At 39.3% G+C, this 27,815-nt stretch overlaps 1 protein-coding gene across 2 annotated transcripts; it reads left to right on the forward strand.

Annotated features, from left to right (window-relative positions):
* The first annotated feature begins 7,901 nt into the window (after positions 1–7,901).
* On the forward strand, positions 7,902–27,673 carry Zc3h15 (zinc finger CCCH-type containing 15). Of its 2 annotated transcripts, XR_352425.5 has the most exons (11): positions 7,902–8,166; positions 16,254–16,355; positions 19,913–20,024; positions 20,781–20,933; positions 21,294–21,385; positions 23,151–23,333; positions 24,248–24,394; positions 24,507–24,608; positions 25,075–25,198; positions 26,795–27,438; positions 27,485–27,673. XR_352425.5 is itself a non-coding variant. In NM_001010963.1 (10 exons), the coding sequence occupies exons 1-10, from the start codon at positions 8,092–8,094 to the stop codon at positions 26,983–26,985; spliced, it is 1,281 nt and encodes a 426-aa protein (NP_001010963.1). In that variant the 5' UTR covers positions 8,048–8,091; the 3' UTR covers positions 26,986–27,673. The 2 variants fall into 2 exon arrangements, 1 of the variants encoding a protein (NP_001010963.1); NM_001010963.1 differs by having other exon boundaries at positions 8,048–8,166; positions 26,795–27,673.
* The last annotated feature ends 142 nt before the right edge of the window (positions 27,674–27,815 follow it).

Genomic DNA, 27,815 nt, shown 5'->3' on the forward strand with positions numbered 1-27,815 from the left:
GGGCGAATAACCAGCACTCGTGTACAGACTCACATAAGTCATAGCTTGATGAGACCACGGGGAAGCGAGCAAATGAAAGTTTGACTAAAATTAGTCAAGTCAGGAGTAAACCTATTTTGGTCTCCAGGAATTACATTTCTAGAAGTTTCCTGCTTCCGACCGGAGGGAACAAACAGACTTCTCCATCTCCATCTCCCTCCCTGCCCCATCATCTCCCACTTTCCCCTTTGCCAGTCCCTGCTCTCTCCCTCCCTGCCTTAGAATCACCTCATTTCTTCCTTCTTTTACATCTAAATTCCACGTGAAGAAATGACAGACAGCATTCAACTGCCATAGAGTGAGGGTGCAAAGATGACAGACAACTCATTTATCATGTGGTCGCTCCTCTAATAAATCTCCCAGCCATATTTCATTTGAGAAATGAAACTGTCTTGATGGGCAAGCTGAATCTTCAGATGGATCCGTGTGGGAACTCGAGCGGCTCTCGTCTGATGCCCAGGTTCTGACTTGTGTTTCTCGTCTAAGACACCAGTCAGCATGCTAATATTCTGTAGCCGAGCTCTATGTGTTCCATAAACCAATTTGACACTAAACACACTAAGTGCAGGCCCTGTGAATTGAGCTAGTGAGCTTTAATGCTCTCCGACAGCATGAGGAGTCACGGGAGGTTTTGAAACAGGACACCAGCACCGTCATTCAGTGCTATGTGGACAATCTTCGTGTGGGCATCTGCAAAGAAAATGTAGGCAAGCTTTGTTAATTATAGACTAAGGATGCTTTTGTCTGAGAATTTTCTACTGTAGAGTTGGGGGCTGGCTGAGAATGTAGGTTTCTAATATGCACTGATAAACCAAGATGCTAGAACCTCCATTTTAGAATTTATTCATAAGGCAAAGTCATAAAGAAAAATTAATTTAATAAAACTGCAAGGTTTTTTGTTAGCTTGTTACAAAGTTTACAAAAAAGATTGTTCCTAATTCTTAAGCAACAAAATATCAGAAAAAGAGTATTGTAGATCCAAGCAGAATTTCATGCACATTAAAATTGTGAACTGCTGTCATTTCCCTCACACTAACAGAACTATATCAGTATCTTTGTCATAAAAGTATCGCTTTAAAAATTTTAAAGCTTTTTTTTTAAGAATAGGGTTTGCTTTTTTTAAAAATATGGGTTGTTTTTGTTGTTGTTGTTGTTGTTGTTGTTGTTGTTGTTAACAACTGGAAAAGCCCTTTATATGTGACTTTGGTAATCAGTTCCTTAAAATCTTAATAACCAGTGAAATAAAAGCAGGTATCCATAGAGAAAAAAAATAATTTTGTGGTTGGGGTAGGTCACCACAACATAAGGAGTTGTATTAAAGGGTCACAGCATTAGGGAAGTTGAGAATCACTGTTCTAGAGAGTCTGGTGCCAGACAGTTTATTGCCAGCATATTTAAACACAATTTAATTTGGGGAAAAAAACTCTGGTGTTCCATAATCCCTAGTGCACAGGGAGGCAATAATTATATCAAAACTTAATAAATATATGTCATTTCTTCTAAGAAGATGGGTTCTAGACATAGACTATCTGTTCTAGCTTGAGGGCCTAAGAAAGGATCTTGCCTGGTCTTGGTCATGCAGATAGCCTATAGGTTACTTGGGCTATTAGCCGCCTTCTGTCCCATTTGGGGGAGTTTGAGGGAGCCCCTGGATATACATGTAAGGGTCATTTAGATTATTATGTGTCTCTAGTCCTGGTTGGGGAAGCTTGATAGGGCCTGGTCCAACAGATATTGCAGATCACCAAGCTATTAATCACTTCTAGTTCCCAGCCTTCTGGAAAAACGTATTATATGTCCTTCCCTTTGAAAGGACAACCCTGAATGTTCATCATTCTCGGATTCCCTGATGAGCTGTGGGCACAAGGCCTTCAAGCTCCCAACATCCTTCCATGTTCTATCCCTTGCATATTACTGTTACTTGGGAATCCTACCTTGGCTCTCTCATTTCACATCATTCACTCTCCCACATGAGTGAGCTTAACTACCCCTAGGAGTTCTATTGACACCTAGATCATGGATGGACCTAAAATTATTGTTACCCTAGCCTCTCTCTGTGAACCCATATTTAAATTTTCAACTGCCTATCATACATCTCTACCCAGAAAGCCATGACAGCTTGTCTAAAACTAATTTCTTATTTTCCTCTTGCCCTGCCTCCATTGCCCTTCTTACTCTAAATCTTCAACCCTGTTATCCAGACACAAACAGGTTCTCAATTCCTACCTGTCCTTCTTGCCTTTCACATCCTTTGGTATGGATTTATTCTGATTATTTATATGTCCTAGATAACTCAATTGAGTCCCTTATCTCAGTCATTACTGTCTGAACTGGCTGTCGTTCATCTCCTACTGTACAGCAGCAACATAAAAATTGATCTCTCTGTCTACTCTCTCACCAGTCTCATTTATCTCCTGTCAGGTTTATCTTGGTTAAAATATGGATCTAAGCTCATAGATCTCTATAAAAGCCTTGAATGGCTCACTAATAACTTCATATTAAAGTGCAAGCTCTTTAAGGTCATATATAAGACTCAAACAAAAAAAATCTATCCTAATGTGTTTTACCTGCATCTCCAATTACTGTCTCAACACTGTTAGCAGACCACTGTCATTACCTGAAATTGTCACACACTTTACATACATGTTGTACATGCTATTTCCCCTGCCTGAAGATCTAACACTCTGTTTAGAAAACTCCCTGTTTCCAGTTTGAATAACCCCTTTTCTGAAGAGCTAATTTCACTAGGTGAAAAGTCCTTTTACTTCCTGTGCCCCACAATATTGTTCATACACGGATGGTACTTCTCTGACACCTGTATGATCTGAAAGATTTTAAGATTGTTTCAATTTGAAATTTTCTATCTTAGCCTTCTCATGAGAATATGAAAAACAGGGGTAGAGATGTGGCTTAGTGATTATGAGCCCATGTTGCTTTTGCAGAAGACCAGAGTGTTGTTCCACTACACATGTAGGGCAGTTCGCATCCACCTATAGGTCTAATCAAGGGACGCAAAGTCTTCCTCTCACTGCAGGCACATGATCATGTGCACGCGCACACACGCACACACAATTAAAAAGCACATGAATACATTTGTCAGGCCACATTTTCTATTTTTTTAAAAGATTTATTTATTTTATGTATATGAGTACACTGTCACTGTCTTCATACACACCAGAAGAGGGCATCAGATCCTATTACAGATGGTTGTGAGTCACCATGTGGTCGTTGGGATTTAAACTCAGGACCTCTGGAAGAGCAGTCAGTGCTCCTAACTGCTGAGCCATCTCTCCAGCCCCATTTTTTACAATTGAATAGGAAAAATACAAGTGCCAGTAAGATCATTGGTCCAGTTTTCTTCAGTCTTCTGATTTGAGGATGTACTGGGACACCATCTCATTATGGGGAGTAAGTATCATTCAAACCTAGTTTACAAGGAAATAATTTAGTAACATTAATACCTGTTCCACATTGACCATTCCCATTTTCCACAATCCCTCAAACACCGTTACAAATCTACATCCCATAATACTATCAGAAAACTGGAGAAAAGGAGCCTATGTGTGCATCACCATGGAGACTATTATCCTGTAAAGCTCCCTCTATTGCAATATTTTGTTGTGACAGTTATGTATCGCATGATTATTAAAAAATTCTAAATTCTGGGTGCTCATGCCATCTCGGCACGGAGGCTTTTATTAAATTCATCTCCAATAATGAAACTAAATATAAAATTAAATATATCACTGGAGGACAAGTGAAGAAGGATTCTCAGCCCTATTCATTTTTATTATATACAAAGTCTGTGAGACTGGCTATTAATATCTGAACCATTGCTCTGTCCCAGCATCATTCATTTTGTTGTTGTTTCTTTTTTTTTTAAACATTTATTTATTATTTATATGAGTACACTCTACCTGTCAGGCACACCAGAAGAGGGCATCAGATCCCATTTCAGATGATTGTAAGCCACCATGTGGTTGCTGGGAATTGAACTCAGGACCTCTGGAAGAGCAGTCAGTGCTCTTAACCGCTGAGCCATCTCTCCAGCCCTTGTTGTTGTTTCTTTTGTTTGGTTTGGTTTGGATTTTTGTAGGTGGTGGTGTTGTTTTGAGACAGGGTACCTCTATACAGTCCTTGCTCTCCTGGAACTTGTTATGTAGACCAGGTGGCCTTGAACTCAAGAGATCCTCCTGCCAGTGTGTCCCAAAGACTGGGATTCATGCTTATAAACACACTTAGGACTCTCTAAGAGACAAGGTACAGTATATACTATTATTCTGTAGATATTATCATTCATCAATGTCTTACTTACCATAATTTAACTTGCTGCTTTTTTTTCTCCTTTTTTTTCTTTTTTTTTTCTTTTTTTCAGAGCTGGGGACCGAACCCAGGGCCTTGAGCTTGCTAGGCAAGCGCTCTACCACTGAGCTAAATCCCCAACCCCTGCTGCTTTCATAATATGATCTTCCATATGAGCTCTTCCTTGTTAACACCACTGACTCACACTTATCAATCCTTGATTGATGTGATTAATCATGGTTTTGTGGAAAAATAAGAACAAGATGATCATCAATGTAATATAAAAATCTTAAGTTTATCGGAAAAATTAAAACCTGTGATAAAACCATTCCTATACAGTTAGAAAGAAAAAAATTTAAGTAATGCAGGCACACCATCAAAGTTGTATCAGAGGACTTACTTTGATAGTAATCGAAGTACTGGTGAAGAAATCGGAAAATGATAAAGTAAGAGCCTCCTCAAAATAGTCCAAGCAAAAAATTCAGCCCTGAAATAAGATCATGAGTCTGAAAGCAGACATCTGAGTTATACTGAGGGGGAGAACAGTGTGGCTCAGGATAAACCACTTGTTCACCACGTGTAAGGCCTCCAATTCTACCCAGAACTGCAGGAGGAGGGGGGTGGCTATGATTTGACTAAATTGGAAGTTGAAAAAAAAAAAACAGCTCACTAACACTTCTAGTTGTGGCACTTATATGGAATAGAGATTTTTTCCCTTAACTTTTTTTTTTGTTTGTGTGATCATATATGTAAGACCTTGAGAAAGCTCTAAGGCATGATACAGTAATGGGTGGTATTTGAAGGTGGAAAATAGGAAAAGTTGGCCTCAAATGAGGAATATCAATTGAAGTAATAGAAACTAAAAATCATTCACTTCTGTGCAGAGAAAGTGCAAACTCCCAGCACTGAATTCAAGAGAACACGGGGAAGCATCAGAAAGCTATTACTAGGGAACAGACATGATTGATGGGGATCATGAAAAATGGTGCAGGCTTCACTGAAGCAAAAAAATATTTGGAAACTGTACATCTCGATTTCTTGACAAATGCCATAATAGCTATGATAATGGTAGCAAGAAGTATTTAAAATAGAAACAGATAAGTTATCCACTTAAAAAAATGTTATGTCAGTGTAGATTGCAGTGAAGGGTTACAGCACAGAAACTCAAACTGACAAGTTAAAAGAGATTTTACATGCTCTACTGGCAAGTCTTTTGTCATAGTTTATTTTGGAGGGGAAAATGTCTTGAAGGAGGCTGTCTGAATGTCAGAGGATTTTGAAGCATTAAACATTTAAATTAAAAACACTTCTAGTAGGTACCATGCTAACTGGGGAGATGAGTCAGCAATTTAGATGGCCAGTTAAGTTAGTCTTATTTTTATCAAAAGAATTACAATGAAATAGCTTCTGCTCACCACAATAGCAATATGTATACTCTAGACCTAACCCTTACCAGAGTGTTACTTTGCTTGGGTTTCCATAACAGAGTACTGCAGATTTGGTACTTAAACGAGATGGAGGCTATAGATAAAGAGTAAGGTACTGTGTAACCCAGGCTGGCCTTGAACTTACTGTGGCCAAAGATAGCCTTAAACTTATGATTGTTCTGTCTCTGCTTCCCAGGTGCTGAGAGTACATGCTTGTGCCACCATGCCTGGTTTGTATGCTACTAGAAATGAAACACAAAGCTTTAGCTTGCTAGACTCTGTCCTGTCCCTGTGTTTGCTTTCTTCAAAGGCCTCCTTGACTCAGATAGCCACCTTCCAGCCATGTCTTCCTGTGGTCTTTCTTGCTTCTGTATACAATATAGATTCTCTCTTATACGAGGGCTTGTTACACAAATCTGTAATCCCAGCTATTTGGGAGGCTCAATGGGAGAATGGCAAGTTCAAAGCCAGCCCAGACTAGAAGTCCAAGGCCAAAGTGAACAACTTAAGGAGACCCTGTCTCAAAAAAATTTCAAATTCAGTTTTTCCTTTTTTATAAGATTTTACATGGAGATTTGTATTGGATTAGGGTCTACACTGAAAATTTCATTTTAATTTAACTATCTCCTTTATCTACAAATGTAGTTAGTTACATTCTAAAGTAGTAGAGGTTGTGAATTTTGGAAACACAATTCAGTCCAAAACAGTTTTTGGTTATGGACAACTAAAAACAGCTCTAATTTCCATATCAGAGAATGTGTTGGGAACATTGGTTATGATGCAGTCTAGCATTAGCATAAGATAGGTTTAGTTAGAAACCAAGAACAAGAGACACTAGTGAACTATGATTCTTCAGCTCTGACTGAGAGATTCTAGATTGTTTACAACTTTCCTATACTTATGACTGCCATAAAAAATCCTTTAAAATTAGAGGTATTAAATGAATCACTAAAAAGAAGAAATTAAGATTTCTACATTCTACTGTTACAGGAAGTCTTATTCAACTTCTGAAGAATAAATACAGAAAAGCAAACTGTCACAGTACCCCACAAAGGCCCCTGTTGCATTGGGTGACACTCCTGGAGGTGGGGAGGGGGACACATAAAAGGTGAAGGGAAGTCAGGTCAGGTCACTGGGGAAAGGAAAGCCCTTGAAAGGAATATTGGGTCCCCGTCCCTAAGTGTCTCTTCTTTGCTTCCATTGCCTCCACTCTCTACTTCCTCATGGGGGCTATAGTGTTGTGCCAACACCTACCCAAAGTAAGCAGTTTCTCCTTATGAATTTGTTGAAAAACTAGTAACTCTTCTTTGGAAGGATGATTCTTCTGCTAATCAATGTAGATAAAACCGTAACCACGCAAAAGAACAGCCACTCGTACATTTTTTTAAGTCTGTATTTGGTTGCACAAATATTAATAGATTCATTTGCATATCAAGTAGCCATACTCTTGGATTAGTCTACAATATAAACACCAGCCCCGAATCAAGATTGTCCAGGCTGAAATTCTTGTCTCGGACTTTAAATTTAGCCACCTTCTGCGTTTCACCTCAAACAGTGATAATAGTTAACCATTCATACCTCAGTGTAGATATAGTGAGTGGAATCGTGTGTGTAATGTGTCAAGTCCTTACGGAATTTACCAAGCACTTAAACTAACCCACACTGTTAGGCTACTTTGGCATAGTTAAAATAGAGATTTTCCAGAATCGTTAAGGCATTCCCCTAAAATTAGTACAGGACTTCAAGAGAGATTAAGGGTCCCACCCACTAGAACTCCGCCTCTGACGATCTCCAAATGAATCTTTCTTTACACTGCTTCATATTGAAGGTGCTGCATTCCAACCCTGCCCTTCCAGAGGACAAGAAAATAGCTCATAATTGATGCAGCCGCTACGTAATTACCCAAGATGGTACTGTCCAGTACTAACTAGACCTAAAACTCTCTACTCTAGGGGTCTGTTAAAGTGAGGAGACAGGGCAACAAACGAGGCGCCAGTGAAGGACCGAACCCAGCAAGTCTCAAAGGCCCCCAACAGGCGTCACTCGCTCTCCCTTTTCCCGTTCTTATGTCTCATCTACGCCCCCTCCTGGCCCGGCGCAGCCGGAGCGCACGCGCAGTTCCACTTCCGGGCGCCTCGCCTCGCGCCCCACAATGCACTGCGGCGCCGTCCTGTCGCAAAGGCCACATCCGGGCGGCGAATGAGCGAGTCGCTTTCCGTGCGCTGCGGCGGCGGCGGCTGGGTCTTCCTGCTCGCGCCGCGCTGCCGGACGCCCCGACGGTAGCCATCTGCGTCGCAGACGGCTCGGCGCCCCCGCCTCCGCAATGCCCCCCAAGAAACAGGCTCAGGCCGGGGGCAGCAAGAAGGCGGAGCAGAAGAAGAAGGAGAAGATCATCGAGGTGCGTACCCTCCCCCTCCGCACAGGGCTGGGGCTCGCCCGGCTGCGGAGCGCCGCTCCCGGGGCCACGTGTCGGCGCCCAGCCCGGTGGGTCTCGCCGCCCCTCATCGCTGTAGTGAGGCCGCTGCGCTCTCACCGCGTCTCCACCCACGCACCCGCCGCGCCCACACGGCCGCCCAGTGACCCCCGGCCCGGCCTTTCAATGTTCACAAGTTTCAGCGGTTCCTAGGGCTGTGCCTGAAGAAACAAGCTGATCGTCGTTCTGGAAGGCCTCTCCTGACAGACCTAATGCCTTGTTTAATTTTTTTAACAGGCAGTGAGACGTAGCACTGTTAATTTTCAAGAGCCAGCAGACTATTACTCGTTTTTTCGTTCGTTTGTTTTGTGTGTGGTCCATCTGGAAACTTTGAGGTCAAGATAGAGGTTTCCCGAAAAGCATACAGATAGTCTGAATAAAACGTGTAGGCTCTGTCACAGTACCTGTGTTAAATTGGATGCTCCCAATTTACCTACACAATATACACGAGGGCATCTTTTAGTGCATTGAACTTGTAGGCATTCAGTGAGTGAAGCAAGGTATTGATGTTCTTAAATGTTCCTCAGCGGGTTTACAACGATTGTGTACGTGAGTTTCCTTAAGCTAGGTGACCATATTTCACATTCGGTAAAGGTGTTTCTTCCATACTAATCATTCTCATATTTAAAAATAAATGGTACCTCATGGACTTGGATGTAGTTGAAAGAAGCTATCACTATTTTACAGCCTAAAATGCCAGAATGAATGTTTTGGTGTTTCGGAATGAGATGCTTGCTTATGGTCTTTTTTTCAACATTTGGAAGATAACAGTGAGAATCCCCTAGGTTCCCTTATACAACTCTAATGAGAACGTGTCAGATTGTATATAGTTAAAGTTAGCTGGTTTAATTTAAATAAAATTAATGTGAAGACATTACTGGCTGTCGTAGTTCTGAAGTAGAACTGCTATAGCCAAATATTTGGAAGCAAAACAATTGCCTAGTGGTGCTGGTCTTTGCCTTTAATCTCAGCAGACAGTTCTCTGCGTTCCAGGACAGCCTGGTCTACAAAATGGCCAGGGCACACAGAGAAACTTGTCTCGGGAAAAAGAAAAGAAAGAAAGCAAAATAATTGTCACTTTTACATCTGAAGAAAAAAAAATCAGGATTTGGGAGACTTAAATCTCTGGGAATAATAATCTGGTGGCAATTCAGTGTGTGCCATCAAAGGACATTCAGAAATACCATTTTACTTAGAAACTCCTGAAATTGAATAAACATAATAACACAGGCCACAAGGCAGTAAAACTTCATTCAGAAATAAATGTTACAAAATACAAAACAACATGGAATACATTTCAGGCAACCTGAACCTGTAACCACTTTTAATTAACAAGACTAAAGGTTTTTTGTTTGTTTCATTAATTGTTGTCCCCTGTCAGTGGTGGCAAAGGTCACCCAGGAAGCAGAGGCAAGCAGCCTGGTCTACAGAGTAAATTTTATGACTCCAGGTATGCATGGAGAAATCCTGTCTCGAAAACAACAGTAAAATTAAAGTTATTTATAATAGTCTAGTAACCCTAAAAATCATGCATATATTTTGTCTTCATAACAAGATTTTGTTGGTCTTCTGGGTGTTGTACCCAAGGCATCACATTCTAGGGGTGCATTCTACCACTGATCTGTATGGTCTTAGTCAAGAAGAGTTTGCTTGTTTAGTGGTTGGTATATTTTTGTTTCTGAAGCAAAGAGAACTCAACTTTAGCTTTCATTAGTGAAGACCTCTCCAAAGATACATGCATGAATGCTGGACATGCTGGCATACAACTTTAAACCTAGCACTGGAGAAGCAGAGGAAGGTAGATCTCTTGAGTTCTAGGCCAGCCTGGTCTGCAAAGCAAATTCCTGGACAGCCAGGGCTCTGTTACACAGAAAAACCACGTTTCAACAAAACAAAAAAGATAAATGCATTTAAAGAAAAAAATGCTGATTAGAATTATCCTAATACATGCAGTAATAGAATTAAGCCTAGTTTGGTTTAATTTCTTGACAATTTTTGGAGCTAAATTTATATCGTGGCTTCTTAGTTGAATTTCATGTAAAACAACAACTGATTTTTATAACAAAGAAAATTGTATGTTTCCTCTTTTAAGCTGTCTGGTATATCATGGATTCAATGTGAATATGTATTTTTTTCTTGAAATGAATATATCACATAGTGTTGTAAATTCAAGTTTTATTCCCCATTCACATATTGTTCCCAAACAATATATAACATTGTTTACTTACAGCCAGAATAATACTTTGAGATCAGCTTTGAGCAACAGAAATTCTGACTGTAGACTAGGCAGAGCCTGTAATCCCAGCAGAGGTGCAAGGATTTCACGGTTGAGGCCAGCAGAGACTACATAGTGAATTCCAGGTCACCCTTGGGTACAGTAAAAAAATACCCTGTCTTAAAGAACAAAAATAAGTATAATTCTTGACTTGGGTGGGGATGTGTTGAATTTCGATCAGGCAGATAAAAAGTTTGTCCCCTAGGGACATGCACCACTGAAAAATAGTAATCTAGACAGATGTGACAGGACCCAGGCTTATGAAGAGAACAGAGAAGCTGTCAGTTGCTGGTGAGTCTCTTCTAGGGTGCACAGTTGGTTGCTTAGACAACAAAGTATCTTAGGTTGTATATTCAGAGAGAACCACTGAGCTGTTAGCCTGTCAGCTTCTGCCTTCCCTCGGGTCACAAGTAATAAAACCTTAGAACAGTGTTGGCTTTTTCCTGCTTCATGGCCTGTAAAGGGAGTAGGACTGCTTAAGGGTCAGAGGAGAGAAGAGGTCAGAGTTGTTAAGGCTAGAATTGGGTATGTATGGACCTAGGAAGCAGTCCTTTCCTTACACCCTCTTCTGAATTTCTTTTTGTTAAACTTCAGAACTCATCCACTGAAATATACCCTATTTCCCTGTAACTTTTGAAACCTTATGCATTCAATTATTTTGTAATTTCAGATTCACTGAAACCTCCCTTTCCTAATACTTTCCCACTCCTAAATCCCCACCAACTTTTAAGTAAAAGTTTCCCCAAGCCCAGGGAAAGGCTTTATTGATAATTTGAGTTGTGAGCCATCCTACTTTTAAGATGTAATTAATACTACTGATGTTATTTCAGAATGTTCTGTTTAGAAGACTTTGTACCCGGGGGTGTGGCTCAGGTAGAATGGTTGCATAGCATACATAAAGCCCCATGTTACTTTATAGGACCACAGGAACTGGGTGGGAATGATAATGTTTTATAATTCTAGCAATTTGGAGATAGAGGCTAGGAAATCAAAAGTTCAACGTCATCTTCAGCTACATTTCAGTTTAAGGCCAGCTTAGGCTGGTGCAGGGGGAAACGGGGCTTTTGGTAAACCATTCTCTGAATGACTCTGAAAAAATAGGTTTTGGTGGTGGGAAGAGCTTAGGTCAGATGTGCTCAAAACGGTCATTTTTAGTTGAGAGCTATTCTGTTAGACAGTTTCTCAATGTTGCAACAAGGGAAAAGCTGTGTATAAATGATGCATGGCTACTTTATTTGTCTCAGATAAGTATTAGTACCTTTTATGAAGCTGAGATAACAGCTACAAAGGTTAAATAAATTGTCCAGGGTTACTGAACTGGCAAGCAGGAAGCCAGGATTATACCCAGCAAGTAAGGCTCTGGGTCTTTGTTCTCAGCCACTTGTGTAGTGCCTCACCATAATAAATCCTCTAATTCAGAAAGTTGAGGTTGGATTTAACTTCTCCTATGGCACAGTTACCAAGCTCGGTTACTTGAGGTTATATTCTTAAATAGAACTTTGAAACATGTCAAAGCTTCTATATTTACAATTGAGATAAACTAATTGATTAAATGCTATGTTTTTTGTTCTCCCTTTTCAGATCTAGAATTTTATACCTCTCCTAGGTATTGGAAATACTTTACTTTCAAGCTGCCAGGTCCCTGTGTTGAACTCTCCCCCCACCCCCTCCCCTTTTTTCCCTTTGTTTAAATCTTTCTGTGTCCGTAATAGTTGGTCTCGTTTAATCGCAGTTTACTGCTTCTCTGTGTTTGCATATAGGGCAAAGCATTTATAGTTGCTGATGCGCTTTGGTCATATTGTTTTACCTCGAGCCTCCTTTTTCACTCCTGATAGCTCATTGCTGTATAAAAAATGGAGAGTATTTCATACTTGATTGTAGCTCTCCCATCTGACACATGAGCCTGGACCATTTTACCTGGGAATTGGCTAGAATATATTAAGCTTTTGTGCAAACAGAATGTCATTCATAAAAAGCTTGATAGAGATGATTTCAGTTTGTTGGTGAGCTTCCTTTTTTTCGTATTCATAAACTTCAGAATATGCATATATAATTTGTAATACCATGCTGGGATACTGAAACATGAGGCAGGCCTGGCAGTGGTAATGCGTGCCTTTAATTCCAGCAAATGGGAGGCAGGGACAATCAAATCTCTTTAAGTTCAAGACCAGCCTGGTCTATAGACTGAGTTTCAGAACAGCCAGAGCAACATAGAGTAACCCTGCCTGGAAAAAACAACAAAACCTAAGGCAGACATTTAGATAAGTAAAGCAAACGTTAAGTAAATGATAATGAATGGGGCAGTATTTACCAGTAAGAAGTAACCTTTCAGAATGAAAACATCTTTGAGCTTACTGTTAAAAACATTACAAGACAGTATTGATGCTATAAAGATTTTGTTGTGTTGCATAGTTTTCAGATAGTTCTTTTGACAGTTTTTATTATTTCAGACTAAATGCTTTTCAGAGGATCTCAAGTTCCATTCATAATCGTTTTTTGCCTCCTGTAAAACCATTCGTAAGCAAGAAAATGAGAAGGACTGATACAGATTTGTTTTTAGATTTGGCGCTACCTGTAATGTTGAGCTACATGTTAAGGCTGGTAGCTCATGGCTGAGTTGTAACAGGTGTAGAACAGTGGGCAGGACTGAGTGCTCTCTGTTGTGAAGTAAACTTGCTCTGTAGAATTCTGGAAAACAATGCTAGGAGATACTACATAGTGCAGAAAATGAGAGGCTGAAAACTTGATTAAAGATGTTAGAGTGGCTAGTAGTTAATACACACTCCCACTCTGTAAGACAACCCTACCACAGCAAACAGGTTTGTGTACTAGGCAGAGGGATGGAGAGCTGTTCTCTTTTCAGACATTAGGCACAGAAGCTATGGGGAAAATGGTTAAAATGTGAAACTGAAACTGGGTTTCGTGGCACATGCTTATTGTAATATAAACACTCAGGGAACTGAGGCAAGAGAATTATGTCAAGGCTATCCTGAGCTACACAGTAAGACCTGCCCTCTACCTCATCCCACTCCATCCCCCAAAAAACAGACCAAAATGGGCCTGGGGGCGACCACAAAAGAATCTGCAATAATCTAAACATAACTGTCCACTACCTGACCTACAGTCAGACTTATTAATCCCCTAGCCAGATCATTGTAGAGAAATGAAACTAAATGAAATAGGTTTCAGATAGAAGTGTCACCCATTTGTGCTTGGGCAGATCTCACTGTATTGGTTTCTTGTGAGTTCCTGTAACAAATTATTCAAAACTATCACAAAGCAATTCATTTTCTCACCGTTCTGGAAGAAGTATCAACACAGTCATGTTCCCATTCTGAAGGCCACAGGGGAAGAAAGCCCTTGGCTTCTTCCAAGTTTCTGATGTCATCTAGCAAGTTTTTCCTTAACTTGTGTTTGTGTTAATCCTCTGCTGCCTTTACATTGCCTTTTCTCAATATGACCTGATTTGACCAGTATATCCACAAAGACTTGTTTCCAAATAAAGTCACACTTAAAGTTTGGTAGATAGAAGTTTTCAAGGGATACCATTCAACTCATAGCCCCTCAAACTATGTGCACACATCTGAAATCCCTTCTAAGGTTTTTTGTTTAACCTACTTGGTAAATATGAGGGGGTAGAGAGCCAAGGATCACCATAAGTTCTTCTCACAAAATGGTAATCTCTAATTTAGCTTCCAATGAACAAATAAAACCCCAAATTTAGCTTAAAAAGTGCATCCTCAGGTCAACTGACTTTCAAAAGTACATATGCCCCCAATACTGAGGGTTGTAAGATATCTTGTAATTGAAGACTAAGAATCTAGGTTTGGTGTTCAGCTCAGTAGTAGAGGGATTCCATCATATGCACATTGCCCTCAGTTCTACTACGAGCATTATGGAAGAAAAAGTTGAGACTACTCTTCACATAGCATTTTCCTCAGCTTGTTTGACTGTGGGACAAAGAACTGATAATCTGATACACACTGTGTATCACAGCATAGTAAGGTTTAACGGTGACAGGTTGAGGTTGATACTAAATTGTGAATAGTCCTAGTTGGTATGTTAAATAACAAAATTGCTCATATTCCTTGTGCTGGCTGGTTTTTATATCACCTTGATACAGGCCAGAGTTATTTTGGAAGACTGCAATTGAGAAAGTGGCCTCACAAGATTGACCTTATTTTCTTGATTGATGATTGGTGTGGGAGAGCCCAAGACACTGGGCAGTGCTGCCTCTAGGCTGGTGATCCTAAGTGCTATAAGAAAGGTCGAGCAAGGTGTGAGAAGCAAGCCAACCCTTCTCCATGGCCTCTGTATCAGTTCCTGTCCCCCAGGATGACAGACTACATCTATAATATGAAATAAATCCTTTTCTCCCAAGTTGCTTTTGGTCATAATGTATTACAGCAATAGAAACCCTCGTGTTTTATATATTTTTGTGGCATAAAGAATCTATTTTCAGGGCTGAAAGTATGGCTCAACAATTAAGAGCACTGACGGGGTTGGGGATTTAGCTCAGTGGTAGAGCGCTTGCCTAGGAAGTGCAAGGCCCTGGGTTCGGTCCCCAGCTCCGAAAAAAAGAAAAAAAAAAGCACTGACTATTCTTCCAGAGGACCCGGGTTCAGTTCCCAGCACCACATGGCAGCTCACAACTGTAACTCCTGTTCCAGGGGATCTAATACCCTCATAGACAGACTGGCAAAACCAATGCACATAAATAAAAATAAATCATTTTTGTAATGTATTTCAGTGAGGCTAGGAGAAGAAGAGGGAAGGGAAACTGGTTAGGATATAAATCAGTTTTTAAAAGAATATATTTTCTAGGGTTGGGGATTTAGCTCAGTGGTAGAACACTTGCTAAGGCCCTGGATTCGATCCCTAGCTCCGGAAAAAAAGAAAAACGGGAAAAAAAAAGTATATTTTCTAGAGCTGGGGAGATAGTGTATTAGGCGGGGTTCTGTAGAGTCATAGAACTTATGGATGCTCTCTACATAGACAGGGAATTTGTTAGGATAAATCTCATTCTGTAGTCCAAGTCCCCACAATGGACAGCTGTGAATGGGAAGTCTAAGGACTAGTCCCACAAGGCTAGTTGTTTCAGCTGATCTTCTGTAGTAGATTCCAACAATGTGCTGGCAAGTAAATGCAAGCGTCAAAGAGGAGCAAATCTTCCAGTGGCCTTATGTAGGTCTCCAGCAGAACTTGTGACCCAGATTGAAGGTGTGTACTGCCATGCCTGGATCTGGGACTTGCTTTGTCCCAGGCTGACCTTGAACTCTGAGATCTTGCCTTAGTATCCTGGGATTAAAGGTGTGTACTACTTTGCCTGGGCCTAAGATTTTCATAGCCACTTGCCATCCATGCCAAGATTTCTAGCCTCAGTATCTGGATCACAGGTATTGTAATTCATTCCAGTTGTCAAGTTGACATCTGGGAATAGCCATTTCAGATGGCTTAGCATTTAAGGGTGTACTGGCTACACTTTCAGATAACCCAGGTTTAATTCCCAACACCTATGTGTTGGCTCGCAGCCATCTATAACTCCAGTTCCAGGGCTTCCAATACTTTTCTGGCCTCCATCGGCACTGCACACAGGTGGTACACAGATTTAATGCAGACAAAACACTCGTGCACATAAAAAAATCTTACTTTAAAAAATATTTTTTTCTATCAATAAAAAGTAATTTTTATACATCATTGGAGAGATGATAATTTACTAACATTGTGTCTCATTTAGGACAAAACTTTTGGACTAAAGAATAAGAAGGGAGCAAAACAACAGAAATTTATTAAGGCTGTCACTCATCAAGTGAAATTTGGACAACAGAATCCTCGTCAGGTAAGAACTTAAATTGCTGTATGTTCTGATGGAGATATGATAGAGCATTTGTCACAGGTTAAGTACATTTCGAAGTAGTAGTAGTATCCTTCTCTAAACTTCTTAACCTTTTATACAGCAGTACCTCTTGGACAGTTCTCCAACCTATTTTGATAAAACTCATTTTTTAACTATTTGCATACTATGTTATAGCACACTTGCATTTTTATTTCACATTTCTGAAGTAATCTCTTTGTTTCCAGCTCTTTAACACTAGAATACTTCCACAAGAAGTATCCTTGTCAACAATGTCCTTAAATAAATTATCTACAGACTTCTCTTTCTAGATCAAATGGACTTATAATTTGTTTTATTTATTTAATTGTATTCATGGGGGTGCACATGCCAGTGCACCACAATGTCTGTGGGTCTGAGGACAATTTCTCAAGAGTTGGTTCTCTCTTTCCACTCTGTGGAGTCCAATACTAAACTGAATTCTTCGGGGTTGACAGAAAATACCTTTATTCACTGGGCCATCTTACTGTTTCCGTGGATAATAAGTTTAAAGTAGCATTCTGTTGTTTTCTTCACTGGCAGAATGGGTCTTCTCATGTGCTTGTTGTTACCGAGGTCTACATGTCTGTGACTAGTCTGTCTGGAGTATCTAGTTACCCAAAATTATTGGATCCCTTTTTAAAACAAAACAAAACTTTGTTAACGTTTCAGATAATTTGCTTCATTTCTATTTTGCTGTAAAATAGTTTTCAGAGTTTTTTTTTTTCTCCTTCTTTGTAATTTATAGTTTTTACATAGATTTTTAGGTTTCGTTTTATTTTGTTTTTTTCTGATTGCTTCATTTTCAGTCTGAAGTTGTATATTGGTCTAGCACCATTTTACCACTGAACTGGAATATAACTACTACTGTGTTGGGGACCTTTCTGGACGCTCTCTGTTCTTCTTACTTATTGTCCATACCATTATCACACAGTTTTTATTACAGGGACTGACCTAGAAGTATACGCTGTTAATGCAGTTTTCTTTTTCTTAGACAGTAGTCCTTACATAAGAGTTGATAACTGTAGTCTGTTTTCAGATTCTTCAGACCTTTCATCCCATAAGATTTAATAGATAAGAACTTTTTTCCCCAATGCTTCCTTTTTAAATTTCTCTTTTCCTTAATTCTTGACAATACTCCTTGAAAATAGAAAAGGTTTTGGGCTGGAGAGACGGCTCAGCAGTTAAGAGCACTAACTGTTCTTCCAGAGGTCCTGAGTTCAATTCCGTGGCTCACAACCATCTGTAATGGGATCTGATGTCCTCTTCTGGTGTGTCTGAAGGTGGTGACAGTGTACTCACATATATAAAATAAATATATTTAATTAAAAAAAAAGAAAAGTTTTCAAGTATATTTTTAACTATAGATTTTTGTTCTAAGAATAGATATCTATGAGAATATATCTATGAGATTACTAATCTCTTATCTAATCCATTTTTTTCTTCATTGTCTCCAAATCAAGAGTCTCTTTCCTTCTGCATCACAATTCTTTCTTAGAGCCAAAAACTAGTGTTCTCTCAAAGTGCTAACTTTACCTTGTTTAGTAAGAAGGTCTTCAGACTAAAACAGCTAAGGTTTAAAAATGTTGTGTTTCTTTTTTAAAGAAAAGGTTTGTTGTTGCTGGTGTGATTAGATCTAATAAGATGGGTCATGTTTGTACTGAAAGTACAGAGTTTTTTAAACTGTTGTTCCCCCTAAGCAATACAGTGTGATGAGTTACATAGCCTGAATTGTGTTAGATATTATAAGTAATAATGTAATACTCAAGTAAATTGACCTACCATGGATCGGGTTGTCCGGAAGAGTCCTATAGAATCACTGCCCACAGGTCCCAGGGGATAACTAACTAGTATGCTAAGCCTTGGAGACAGCTAGATTTGTGTTGAATCCTATCTTTCTTATTACACGATTTTAAATTTTGATTAGTTTTATTGTACAGTGAAAGGGCAGTTCTCTCTTGTAGGATATCCTCTGCTTTTCTAGAGAATAAGGATTCAAATCCTAAACCACTGAGCCATCTCTCTAAACTCTTCCCAGTTGATTTCTACTATAAATATTTAAAGTGGTTTTTGGACCTTTGGTATATTCTTCTAGTAGGTACATAAGAGATGAGCCTAATCAGCAAAGGCTACCTTTATTTAGTAGAAAGGGGAATAGTTTGTTGTTTTTTAACCGCTTCCCCCTGTGTAGTTGAAGTCAGAGGTTGGGATGACCTAATTGTAGCATTTACTCATTCTTCTCCCAGTTGTGTTTTGTTTTTACCCATTCTGGAAACATTTTCTTCTACTGGTTTCTTTTTCTTCCTGCTGTCTCTTGAGTCTCTGTAGCAGATTAGGTTCTGTTTTATCTCAGACTAGACCCCGTCTAGATGCAGTGGCGTCAGTATCATGTCCATTGCAGCTGCCTTTGAATAGCTCCGCCCAGATGCTCTGTAAGCATTTCGTGCTGGTATGTCCAAAACTGAGCTCATCTCCACCTCCTACCCTGAAACCTGTTCCTCCTGTATTCCCAGTCTTTTCAGCAGCTCTCAGTGTGTGTATGCTAATCCCAGGCTTCTTTCTCCTCTTGGTTATGGCCAGAGTCCTTTAGTTCTGCTCCTAAAATGCTCTTTTCTTCTTGTGCCAGCCCCTGTTTGAAACACTAGTGCTTTCCTACCTATAATTGCAGGAGACCAGATGCCTTTCTTCTTGGACTGCTTGTGTATCCTCCTCAAAGTTGCCACTCTGACTTTACAAACTGAAACCTGATCTGGTTATTTACTGTAACCCCTAAGTTAGTTTTATCACCTACTGGTAAAGTCTAAACTTGTCATTGATGTTCTCATCTCTTGGTATTCTCTGGACCATTTCTTTACAGTGGCGGTGGGTTCTTTCTACATTCCTGTTCTGTTCATCAGAAGAACTCTTCTATAAAGCTATCACCTATATATAATTTTCTACACAATTGTTTTCAGAGCACTATGTATATTGTATTATAATTGTATGTCTGTCTTCCCATATTATTCTTCTGAACTTCCTTAAATAAGCATCATGTATTATGTGTTCTCTGTTCTCATATAGGTGCTAAGTTATAAATGTTTAGATGAATACAAATGCATTAATTGTATTAGGTATGTAAAACATGTTTCCTAGAACTATAGTGTATTCTGTCTTCTATTATCTATTACACTAACAAAATTAGTGTTTTTTTCAACAAGAGCACTGTAGTTCGTGGTGGTTACCAACCATTATTGTGTCACTGTACTTTTCTGAATATTTTCGTTGATGTCAGAGTGCACTCATATATTTCTGGAGCATAGGTTTCTTTCTTTGGAAAAAAGAACTTCAGTTGAGAACTGTTTGCTAAATGCCAGGTTAAGTGTTTAGTAAATGCTAATAGTTTACCCACGATATCTAGTGTGTGAGCCACTTAATGTAAAGACTGTATAGTGCACATGTGAATATACAGAGGCTCTTATGTTAGTGATTACTGTATAGTGAAAACCGTTTCCAATCAGACTTACATTTTTAACTTGGAAATGTAGGTAGCACAAAGTGAAGCTGAAAAGAAATTGAAGAAAGATGACAAGAAGAAAGAGCTACAAGAACTAAATGAGTTGTTCAAACCGGTAGTTGCTGCACAAAAAATAAGTAAAGGTAAAATTTAAATACCAGAAGTACTATTTTTATTACATGTAATTCGTATTTCAGATTTGATCTTCGAGGAGCTGGAGTGATGGCTTTTGCTCTTAGGACCTGTTCTCAATTTCCAGCACTCAGTCATTCATAACTCCAAGTCACCAAGTGCACATACGATACCCATGCATGCATGCAGACAAGCATTCACAAACAAATAAAACAAATTTTTTTTTTTTAAGGCTTTTATTTGACTTGTGTCTAGTGTGGTGCTTTTTAGTCCCAGCACTCAGGAGGTAGAGGCAGACAAGACCTTATCTTAGAAAAATAAAAACAATTTGTTTCTTTGTTCGTTTTTTAATTCTTGTGTTTTGATGAAGGGGGGGTATCTAAGTCTCATGCATATTTGTGGCAGTATTCTTCCACAGCCAAAAGACTATAGAATAACCTGTGTGTTTGGTTTTCCACCTCAGCCATTTATCTTGATAAGAATAAAAGAAAAGCAAATAGATACAAAATGCTATGTAAAGAACTATAAAGAAATCTCTAACTAAATACCTTTAAATTCTATTTTCTAGAACATTAGTAAACAGAAAATAGTAAGCTAGACAAAAGTAATTATAGCTCAGAGGCAAGCTATGCGTTACTGTCTAGCAGCCTATAAGAAAAATGGAGTGGTGGTATGGAAGAGTAACAGCCAGTGCCCTGCAACAGGAAGGGGATCCTGAACATGGGTTACCTGCCTGTAATATAAATGCTACCTCCCATTTGATACAGGTGCGGACCCCAAATCTGTGGTGTGCGCATTCTTCAAACAGGGACAGTGTACTAAAGGAGATAAATGTAAGTTCTCTCATGACCTCACTTTGGAGAGAAAATGTGAAAAACGAAGTGTTTACATTGATGCAAGAGATGAAGAACTTGAAAAAGGTATTTCTTCTTAACTTTCTCTTAAATTTAAAAATAAGTAGATGCATAATAACGTATTAGCACAGTATTACTAGTATTGTTTGCAAAGAACAATTGGGATTTTTGTACAAAATTTAAATAAATGGTACTTAGAATACAGTGATTCAATTTTGATTTGTCTGCCTTTCTTGCCTCCCATGCTATTATCTTACTTATCTGAGCTGCCCAGGGAGCTTGGGCTGACAGTTTGGTGATGCTTTGTATGCCTGTCTTTGCTGCTTCAGAGAGAATTGTTACATTATGAATATCGCAGTGGAGTGTTGTGTTTGTTCGGAGGCCTGTGTGGGGAGGAGATGAACCCTGATTGTTGTCTTTCTTTAGATACCATGGATAACTGGGATGAGAAAAAGCTGGAAGAAGTAGTAAACAAGAAGCACGGTGAGGCGGAAAAGAAAAAACCAAAAACTCAAATAGTATGTCCTTTTCTTGACTTGAGTTGCTGTGGCATTTTTTATTAGGGAGAATTATGTGGCAAGGTATTGATGTTTTGTACTGGATTGCTGAGGACTAGAAAGTCGAATTTCACCAATATAAGCTAAATACACCCCACTTTAGTTTTGGAGTTTTAATTCTATTTTGTAACAGAAGTCGTCTAAAAACTGAGTGACTGAAGTCTCCTAATGCAGTTTTCTGGAGCGAGTCTACTTCAACTCTGGGTGAGCAGAGCTGGACATGGTAGCATATACCTGCAATACCAATAGGCCAATGGCAGGTTTGACATAGGCCCGGGCTACAAATATAAATTCTGTCTCAAAAAAGCAGAACGAATACAATATATTTCGATAAGAATCTTCTTGAATGTGGTGGAAGTTGACCTATTAATCCAACCCACGTAATGAACTGTTTTCTTTTAATACTGTGGAAGTTTTGGTTTTTTTTTTTAATTACTAGCTCAATATATTCACATAGGAGTTGGAAAATGTGGACTTAGATGGGTAGTATCTCTAATGTTCTGGGAAGTCCGCCTTTAGAAACTCAGATTATTCCTCAGCCTCTGTACTCAACATTGTATATCTGTGTCCTGAGTGCATGTCTCATGAGGTCCTGCTCTTCTAGAAGACTTAAATTTTGGTTCATAAACACTCCTTGGGGGGAGGGTACTGATTTTTTTTTTTTTTTTAAGATTTATTCATTTATTATCTATAAGTACACTGTAGCTGTATTCAGAAACAACAGAAGAGGGCATCAGATCCCATTACAGATGGTTGTGAGCCACCATGTGGTTGCTGGGAATTGATCTCAGGACCTCTGGAAGAGTAGTCGGGGCTCTTAACCGCTGAGCCATCTCTCCAGCCCAATTTTTTTTTTTTTAATTGTAAAGGTTATTGCCTGACTAGACTAGCACAGTTGCACTTTGACTACATTTGTGTTTGAAGGATCGCTGTTTTTATATTGTGTTCCTTTGAACCTTGTGTCCTTATGACTCATGTACAGAGTTGCCTGTGTAGTCAAGCTATTCCATTAGGGTTTATGTCGTAATTGCAGAGGACTTTTCTTTGGTTTGGCTTAGTTTTTCTTTATTTTTGCTTGCTGTGTTAGAGGTTAGACCTTGGGCTAGGTTTATTTTTAAAAGTTAGACTTTTGAATTGTATTTATAAAGACTAACTGAAACTAACTGTAAATTATTATATCCAGAGTAAAGGCTTGGGATTTTGCTGTTGTACTTTGTGGTTTGACTTTCTTTAATTATATGTAGTATGTGTGTGGTATGTGTACATGAGCACATATGTCTATAGAGGCCAGAGGCCAAGTCAGATCTGGACCGAGAGTTCTAGGTTGTTGTAAGCCTACTGACATTAACCACTGAGCTATCTCTCGAACCCCTGGTTTGTTTGGGTTTTGGTTTTGCGGGGGGGGGGGGGTTTGAGGGATTTGTTTGTTTGGTTTGGCTTTTGGTTTTGGATGGGTTTGGTTTGGTTTTTGGTATGGGGTCTCACTCTGTAGCTCAGGCTGGCTTTGAACTCTTCAGCAGTGCTTTTTGCCTCAGCTTCCTCAGAGCTGGAATTACAGGGATGTGAGCCAGCCGGCCTGGCTTTCTCTTGGAAGCATCTTCAAACATTTTTGTGTATAGGTTTACTTTGTACATAAATGGTTACCCTTGGGATGTGAGTATTGTTACTTGTTCCATGAGATAGATTTACACTGCACTACCACTTCTAAATAATACTGTCTTTATAGGTGTGCAGACATTTTCTTGAAGCTATTGAAAATAACAAGTATGGCTGGTTTTGGGTGTGTCCTGGAGGTGGGGACAATTGCATGTATCGCCATGCACTTCCTCCTGGGTTTGTGCTAAAGAAAGACAAAAAGAAAGAAGAAAAAGAAGATGAAATATCATTAGAAGATCTAATTGAAAGAGAGGTAACAAGCATCTTTTCTTTTAAAACCTATTTTTTATTTTTGCAAATTCTAATATTTACCACTTGGGGGCAATAGCCTGTTATGAAAGGGAAAATAATATGCTCTTTTCTTAAAGTTACTGTACTTAAATTACTCTTGAGTATCTTAAGTGTAAATTTTACCATATACATTAGCAAAACATACCTTAACAATATGAGTGTGTAGGTTTTATTTTTAAGTACTAGTTACTATTGTTTTCATGCTGTGGTTTGTACTTTATGTGGATGAGACTTTGAGACTCTTCTCTTGGTGTTCTTTTTCCTTTGTATCATACTACACGTGTATGGAATGAAACCCCTTTTGGCTTTGGGTTTATGTTTGATCCATTCAGTTAGAGGAGAAAGAAGTCTGACGGTCTGAGGAAGGAGCTTATGCACCCCTCTTCTAGCAGCAAAGCAGGGCTTTGTTCTGAGTTAGAGACGTTGAGGAGAAGGTGAGGCTGAGAGTACTTGGGAGTGTAGAGTTAGCATCATTGGCTTCAGTGTTCGTGTAAGTGGCTGATATTAAATTGTCTACACTCCTACAATGGCCCTGTTGTTTGTATGTCACATAGGATAAAATCATAAGAGTGGACATTAGAGTCAAATATGATCTAAAAGAACACAGATGAAACGTGGATTTAATGTGATGAGTTTTTTAAATCTCTTACTTCTACCAACAGTTTCTCATGACAAACTTTTCTGCTAAGTTAAGAAATTTACCTCAGAGTGTTGGGTTTGTGTCTCTGTGTACTTGTTTATCTCATTGCCATGAAAAGAGAGCACCATAATTTAGTCTTTTTACTGTTTTAGGGTGGTCATAGGGACAGTTACCTACATCAAAATAAAATTGCTATTAAACTACTATAAGTGACTTTAAATCTCTTATCTTTGCAGCGTTCTGCCCTAGGTCCAAATGTTACCAAAATCACTCTAGAATCTTTTCTTGCATGGAAGAAAAGGAAAAGACAAGAAAAGATTGATAAACTTGAACAAGATATGGAGAGGCGGAAAGCTGACTTCAAAGCAGGGAAAGCGCTGGTGGTATGTTCCAAACTCACACAATTCAAAATTCCGTCTTTCTTTAGTCTATGCAAATATGTCTAACATGCATGCTAGCATTCCCCCCCCCTGAGATACTTTTCTGCCTTAATAGATCAGTGGTCGTGAGGTGTTTGAGTTTCGTCCAGAGCTGGTCAACGATGACGACGAGGAAGCAGACGACACCCGTTACATTCAGGGAACAGGAGGTGATGAGGTAAGAGGAAGTTTTGACCCCGTGCGTTTATGCTAATGGGATGAGTAGAGAGAACAGAAGTGTGCTTAAAACATTGGGCCAGAGTCTGGGGTTCAAGTCTTACTTCCGTCAATAAAGTAATTACTAGCCCAGACTGCTTCTCGGAGGGAATTGAGTTCATCGATGTTTGTTTATCAGGTAGCTCTCTTTACAGAACTTAGGACAGTGCGTGGCATGTAAGTTTATTGCTGTGTGTTTGTTTGTTTGTTTTTCTTAAACTTTTAATCCATTTAAAATAATATTTTTGTTTATTTAAAATTTTGTTCTGCAAAAAGTCAATTTTTTCTATAAATTTAAGGAGAAAAAGAGTGATCATTTGTTTTTACATGGTATTAATAATTTTGTTTCCTGAAGAAAATGTGTTATGGTTAAAAGTGAATTGAGGAAACTTATTTGTAATAACTTGGCTTTCTATGTATTTTTAAAGGTTGATGACTCTGTGGGTGTAAATGACATAGATCTAAGCCTCTATGTCCCAAGAGATGTGGAAGAGACAGGGATCACTGTGGCCAGTCTTGAAAGATTCAGCACCTATGCGTCAGATAAGGACGGTGAGTATGCTGCATTTGTCAGAGTTCCAAAGAGCTAGGAAACTGTTTAGAGGGAGCTAACCCAGCCTGGGAAATGCATGTGTTCAGGTTCCAGACTGGAAATAATAAACATTTGGCTAAATATAGAAGTAGTGGAAGTTATAAAAAAGATATCTTAGTGGCTACTAAAACCATTGGCTAAACTTCTTAGAGGGAGACCAGAAGCAGGAGTAGAGATGGAGCTTCTGAGTGGGACTCTAGAATCCTACATGACTGTTTACAGATAAAAACAGGCGGAAGGCATCTGCACTAGTGTCAGAGTGAATGAGTTCAGTTGGTCAGACTGCAGAAGAACACTCTAGAACACACCGCACATACCAACCAGAGTTATAGGACAGACAAAAAAGAAATGCTTATAAAACACTGCAAGCACTTCAGTGAAAAATTAGAGACATGAGTGTCAAAAAATAATAATAGCATTACAAGTAATTTATTAGCTGCAGTTAGGCAAAGGGTTACTGGAATAAGGTGCCTGCTTTACCACAACAGTGTAGTGATAGGGAGAATGAGGGATGGATGAGTATAGGCCAAATGTCTAAAGCAGTGGGCTCACAAGGGCTTTTAGGATGGGGGGGGGGGGGCGTGCGTGTAAGAAAATGGGCGTTACTAGAGGACAAACAGGGTTAGCAGGGGACAAACACAACAAGACAAGGGGTGTGAGGGAGTGATAGTTTAGTGTGGGAATGGAGGAAAGGCTTTCTGGGGACTAACGGGCAGAAAGCTATAGAGTGTGTATCTAAGTGTACCCTGAGTGAGGTTTGAATGCTAGATTGAGGTTATGTGCCATAAAGGAAAAGCACAGAGGAGTGCTAATTAAGGGAAAGGCTGGAATAGGAAAGACTAATGAACCTGATTTTTATTCTGAAAGTATGCAAGTTGAGACTTAAAGCAAATGGCTTACTCTCCTGGGCTCTGAGATTGACAGCAGTATAAATACTGATTTGCTCTTTCTATAAAAGGGATTTGGTGACAGTAGACATGGATGTTCTGATCCCCATAACCTTATAATCAGAAATATTTAAGTTAACTAAGATTTAAGCAAGGCCGCTAAAAGTTGGGGAGATAGCTTCTTTGATAAGCCAAAGCACCATACCACTAGGGTCTATACCACTAGGGTCTATACCACTAGGGTCTTCCATACATGTGTAGTGCTAGAAAACAGACTCCAGGCCTCCACTCCTGAGCTAAACATCCAGTCCTTATTTTCAGAGAGTCACAATTAGTGTGCTCTGCTTGTAAACCAAAAGCCAAATAACTGGTATAGACATGCTACTGTCATTTTGTACCTAGTTAACAAAATGTGTATGTAGGCATTGACTGTTTGAGAACCAAGTTACTAAATCATATAAAGGACACACAGTTATAAAAATTTCATCCTGCCATCAGATGTCTACAAAAACAGGATTTCATAGCCGACACAGATAATTGATACAAGTTCAGAAAAGACCTGTCCTTGCTGCTTGAATTTCAGGAAACAAAATTCAGTTGCTAATGTAATGTCTTCTTTTTCTAGACTTTACTGATCTCAGGTTTTGGGGGTTTTTGTTGTTGTTTTAGAGAACAAATTAAGTGAAGCTTCTGGAGGTCTGGCTGAAAATGGTGAAAGAAGTGATTTGGATGAGGACAGCGGAGGGGGAGGACAGGAAAATGGGTCCATCGATGCTGTTCCTGTTGATGAAAACCTGTTCACTGGTGAAGATCTGGATGAACTAGAAGAAGAATTAAACACACTTGATTTAGAAGAATGACGACAAGGAAGAAAATTAGGTCGGCTCAGTACGATCAACATGAACTGAGATTGACAACGTTAATTGTTTTGCCACCCGGAATCAACAGGATGTTTATTTCCCCGTGATGATTCTGGAGGGACTCTGTCCTCCAAAAGGAATACTCTCCCTGCGTCTTCTCTTCTGACTCTGACTACAGCTCTTAGTAAGTTCAGAGTAGTTGGTGATAAATTAAAAATGCTCATTACAGAAGACGATTGTTGTTGTAACTGTCCACTCATGTAGGAAGTGTAACCGCTTTTCCAGCTTTTGTTTTCTTTGGGCATGTGTAATTTCCAGGAACAACAAATTCACACTTAAAATACTTGTGTTTGATGCAGTTTTTAATGAGTGGCTTCCTTTCCTTTGTATTTATGTTTTAGAGACGACCTGAAAAGTGAGCACTGTACTTGATAAAGGAAACTGCATATGCAGGTTCAGTATTGTACGTGGACATGAGAATGGGAAACTGCATATGCAGGTTCAGTATTGTACGTGGACATGAGAATGGGAAACTGCATATGCAGGTTCAGTATTGTACGTGGACATGAGACTGGGACTTGTTCAATCCAACAGGGTCAGCTACAGCGCCCTGTATGAAAGATGTTTGAAGTTCTCCCCTTTTTGCCAATAAAGTTGTAAATAAAAACCATCATACATCCAAATCCAACTATGGGCCTTTTTCTTTTTTAAGTTTTCTATAAAAGGTTTCTTAACATTCCTAGCTCTGTATTTTAACTAAATAATATTTTATTGGTTATAGGCACAAAAGGCAAAAATTTAATGGCTTTTCCTCTTAACAAATTTCCTTG

The sequence above is a fragment of the Rattus norvegicus genome, chromosome 3 (assembly GCF_036323735.1).
Source record: "Rattus norvegicus strain BN/NHsdMcwi chromosome 3, GRCr8, whole genome shotgun sequence".
NCBI lineage: Eukaryota > Metazoa > Chordata > Mammalia > Rodentia > Muridae > Rattus > Rattus norvegicus.

Excerpts from the sequence above, each read along its gene's own strand:
- Zc3h15 (NM_001010963.1), top strand. The coding sequence starts at position 8,092 with ATGCCCCCCAAGAAACAGGCTCAGGCCGGGGGCAGCAAGAAGGCGGAG. Across the intron at positions 8,167-16,253 it reads AGAAGGAGAAGATCATCGAG|GACAAAACTTTTGGACTAAA; the intron begins GTGCGTACCCTC and ends TGTCTCATTTAG. Across the intron at positions 16,356-19,912 it reads GACAACAGAATCCTCGTCAG|GTAGCACAAAGTGAAGCTGA; the intron begins GTAAGAACTTAA and ends TTGGAAATGTAG.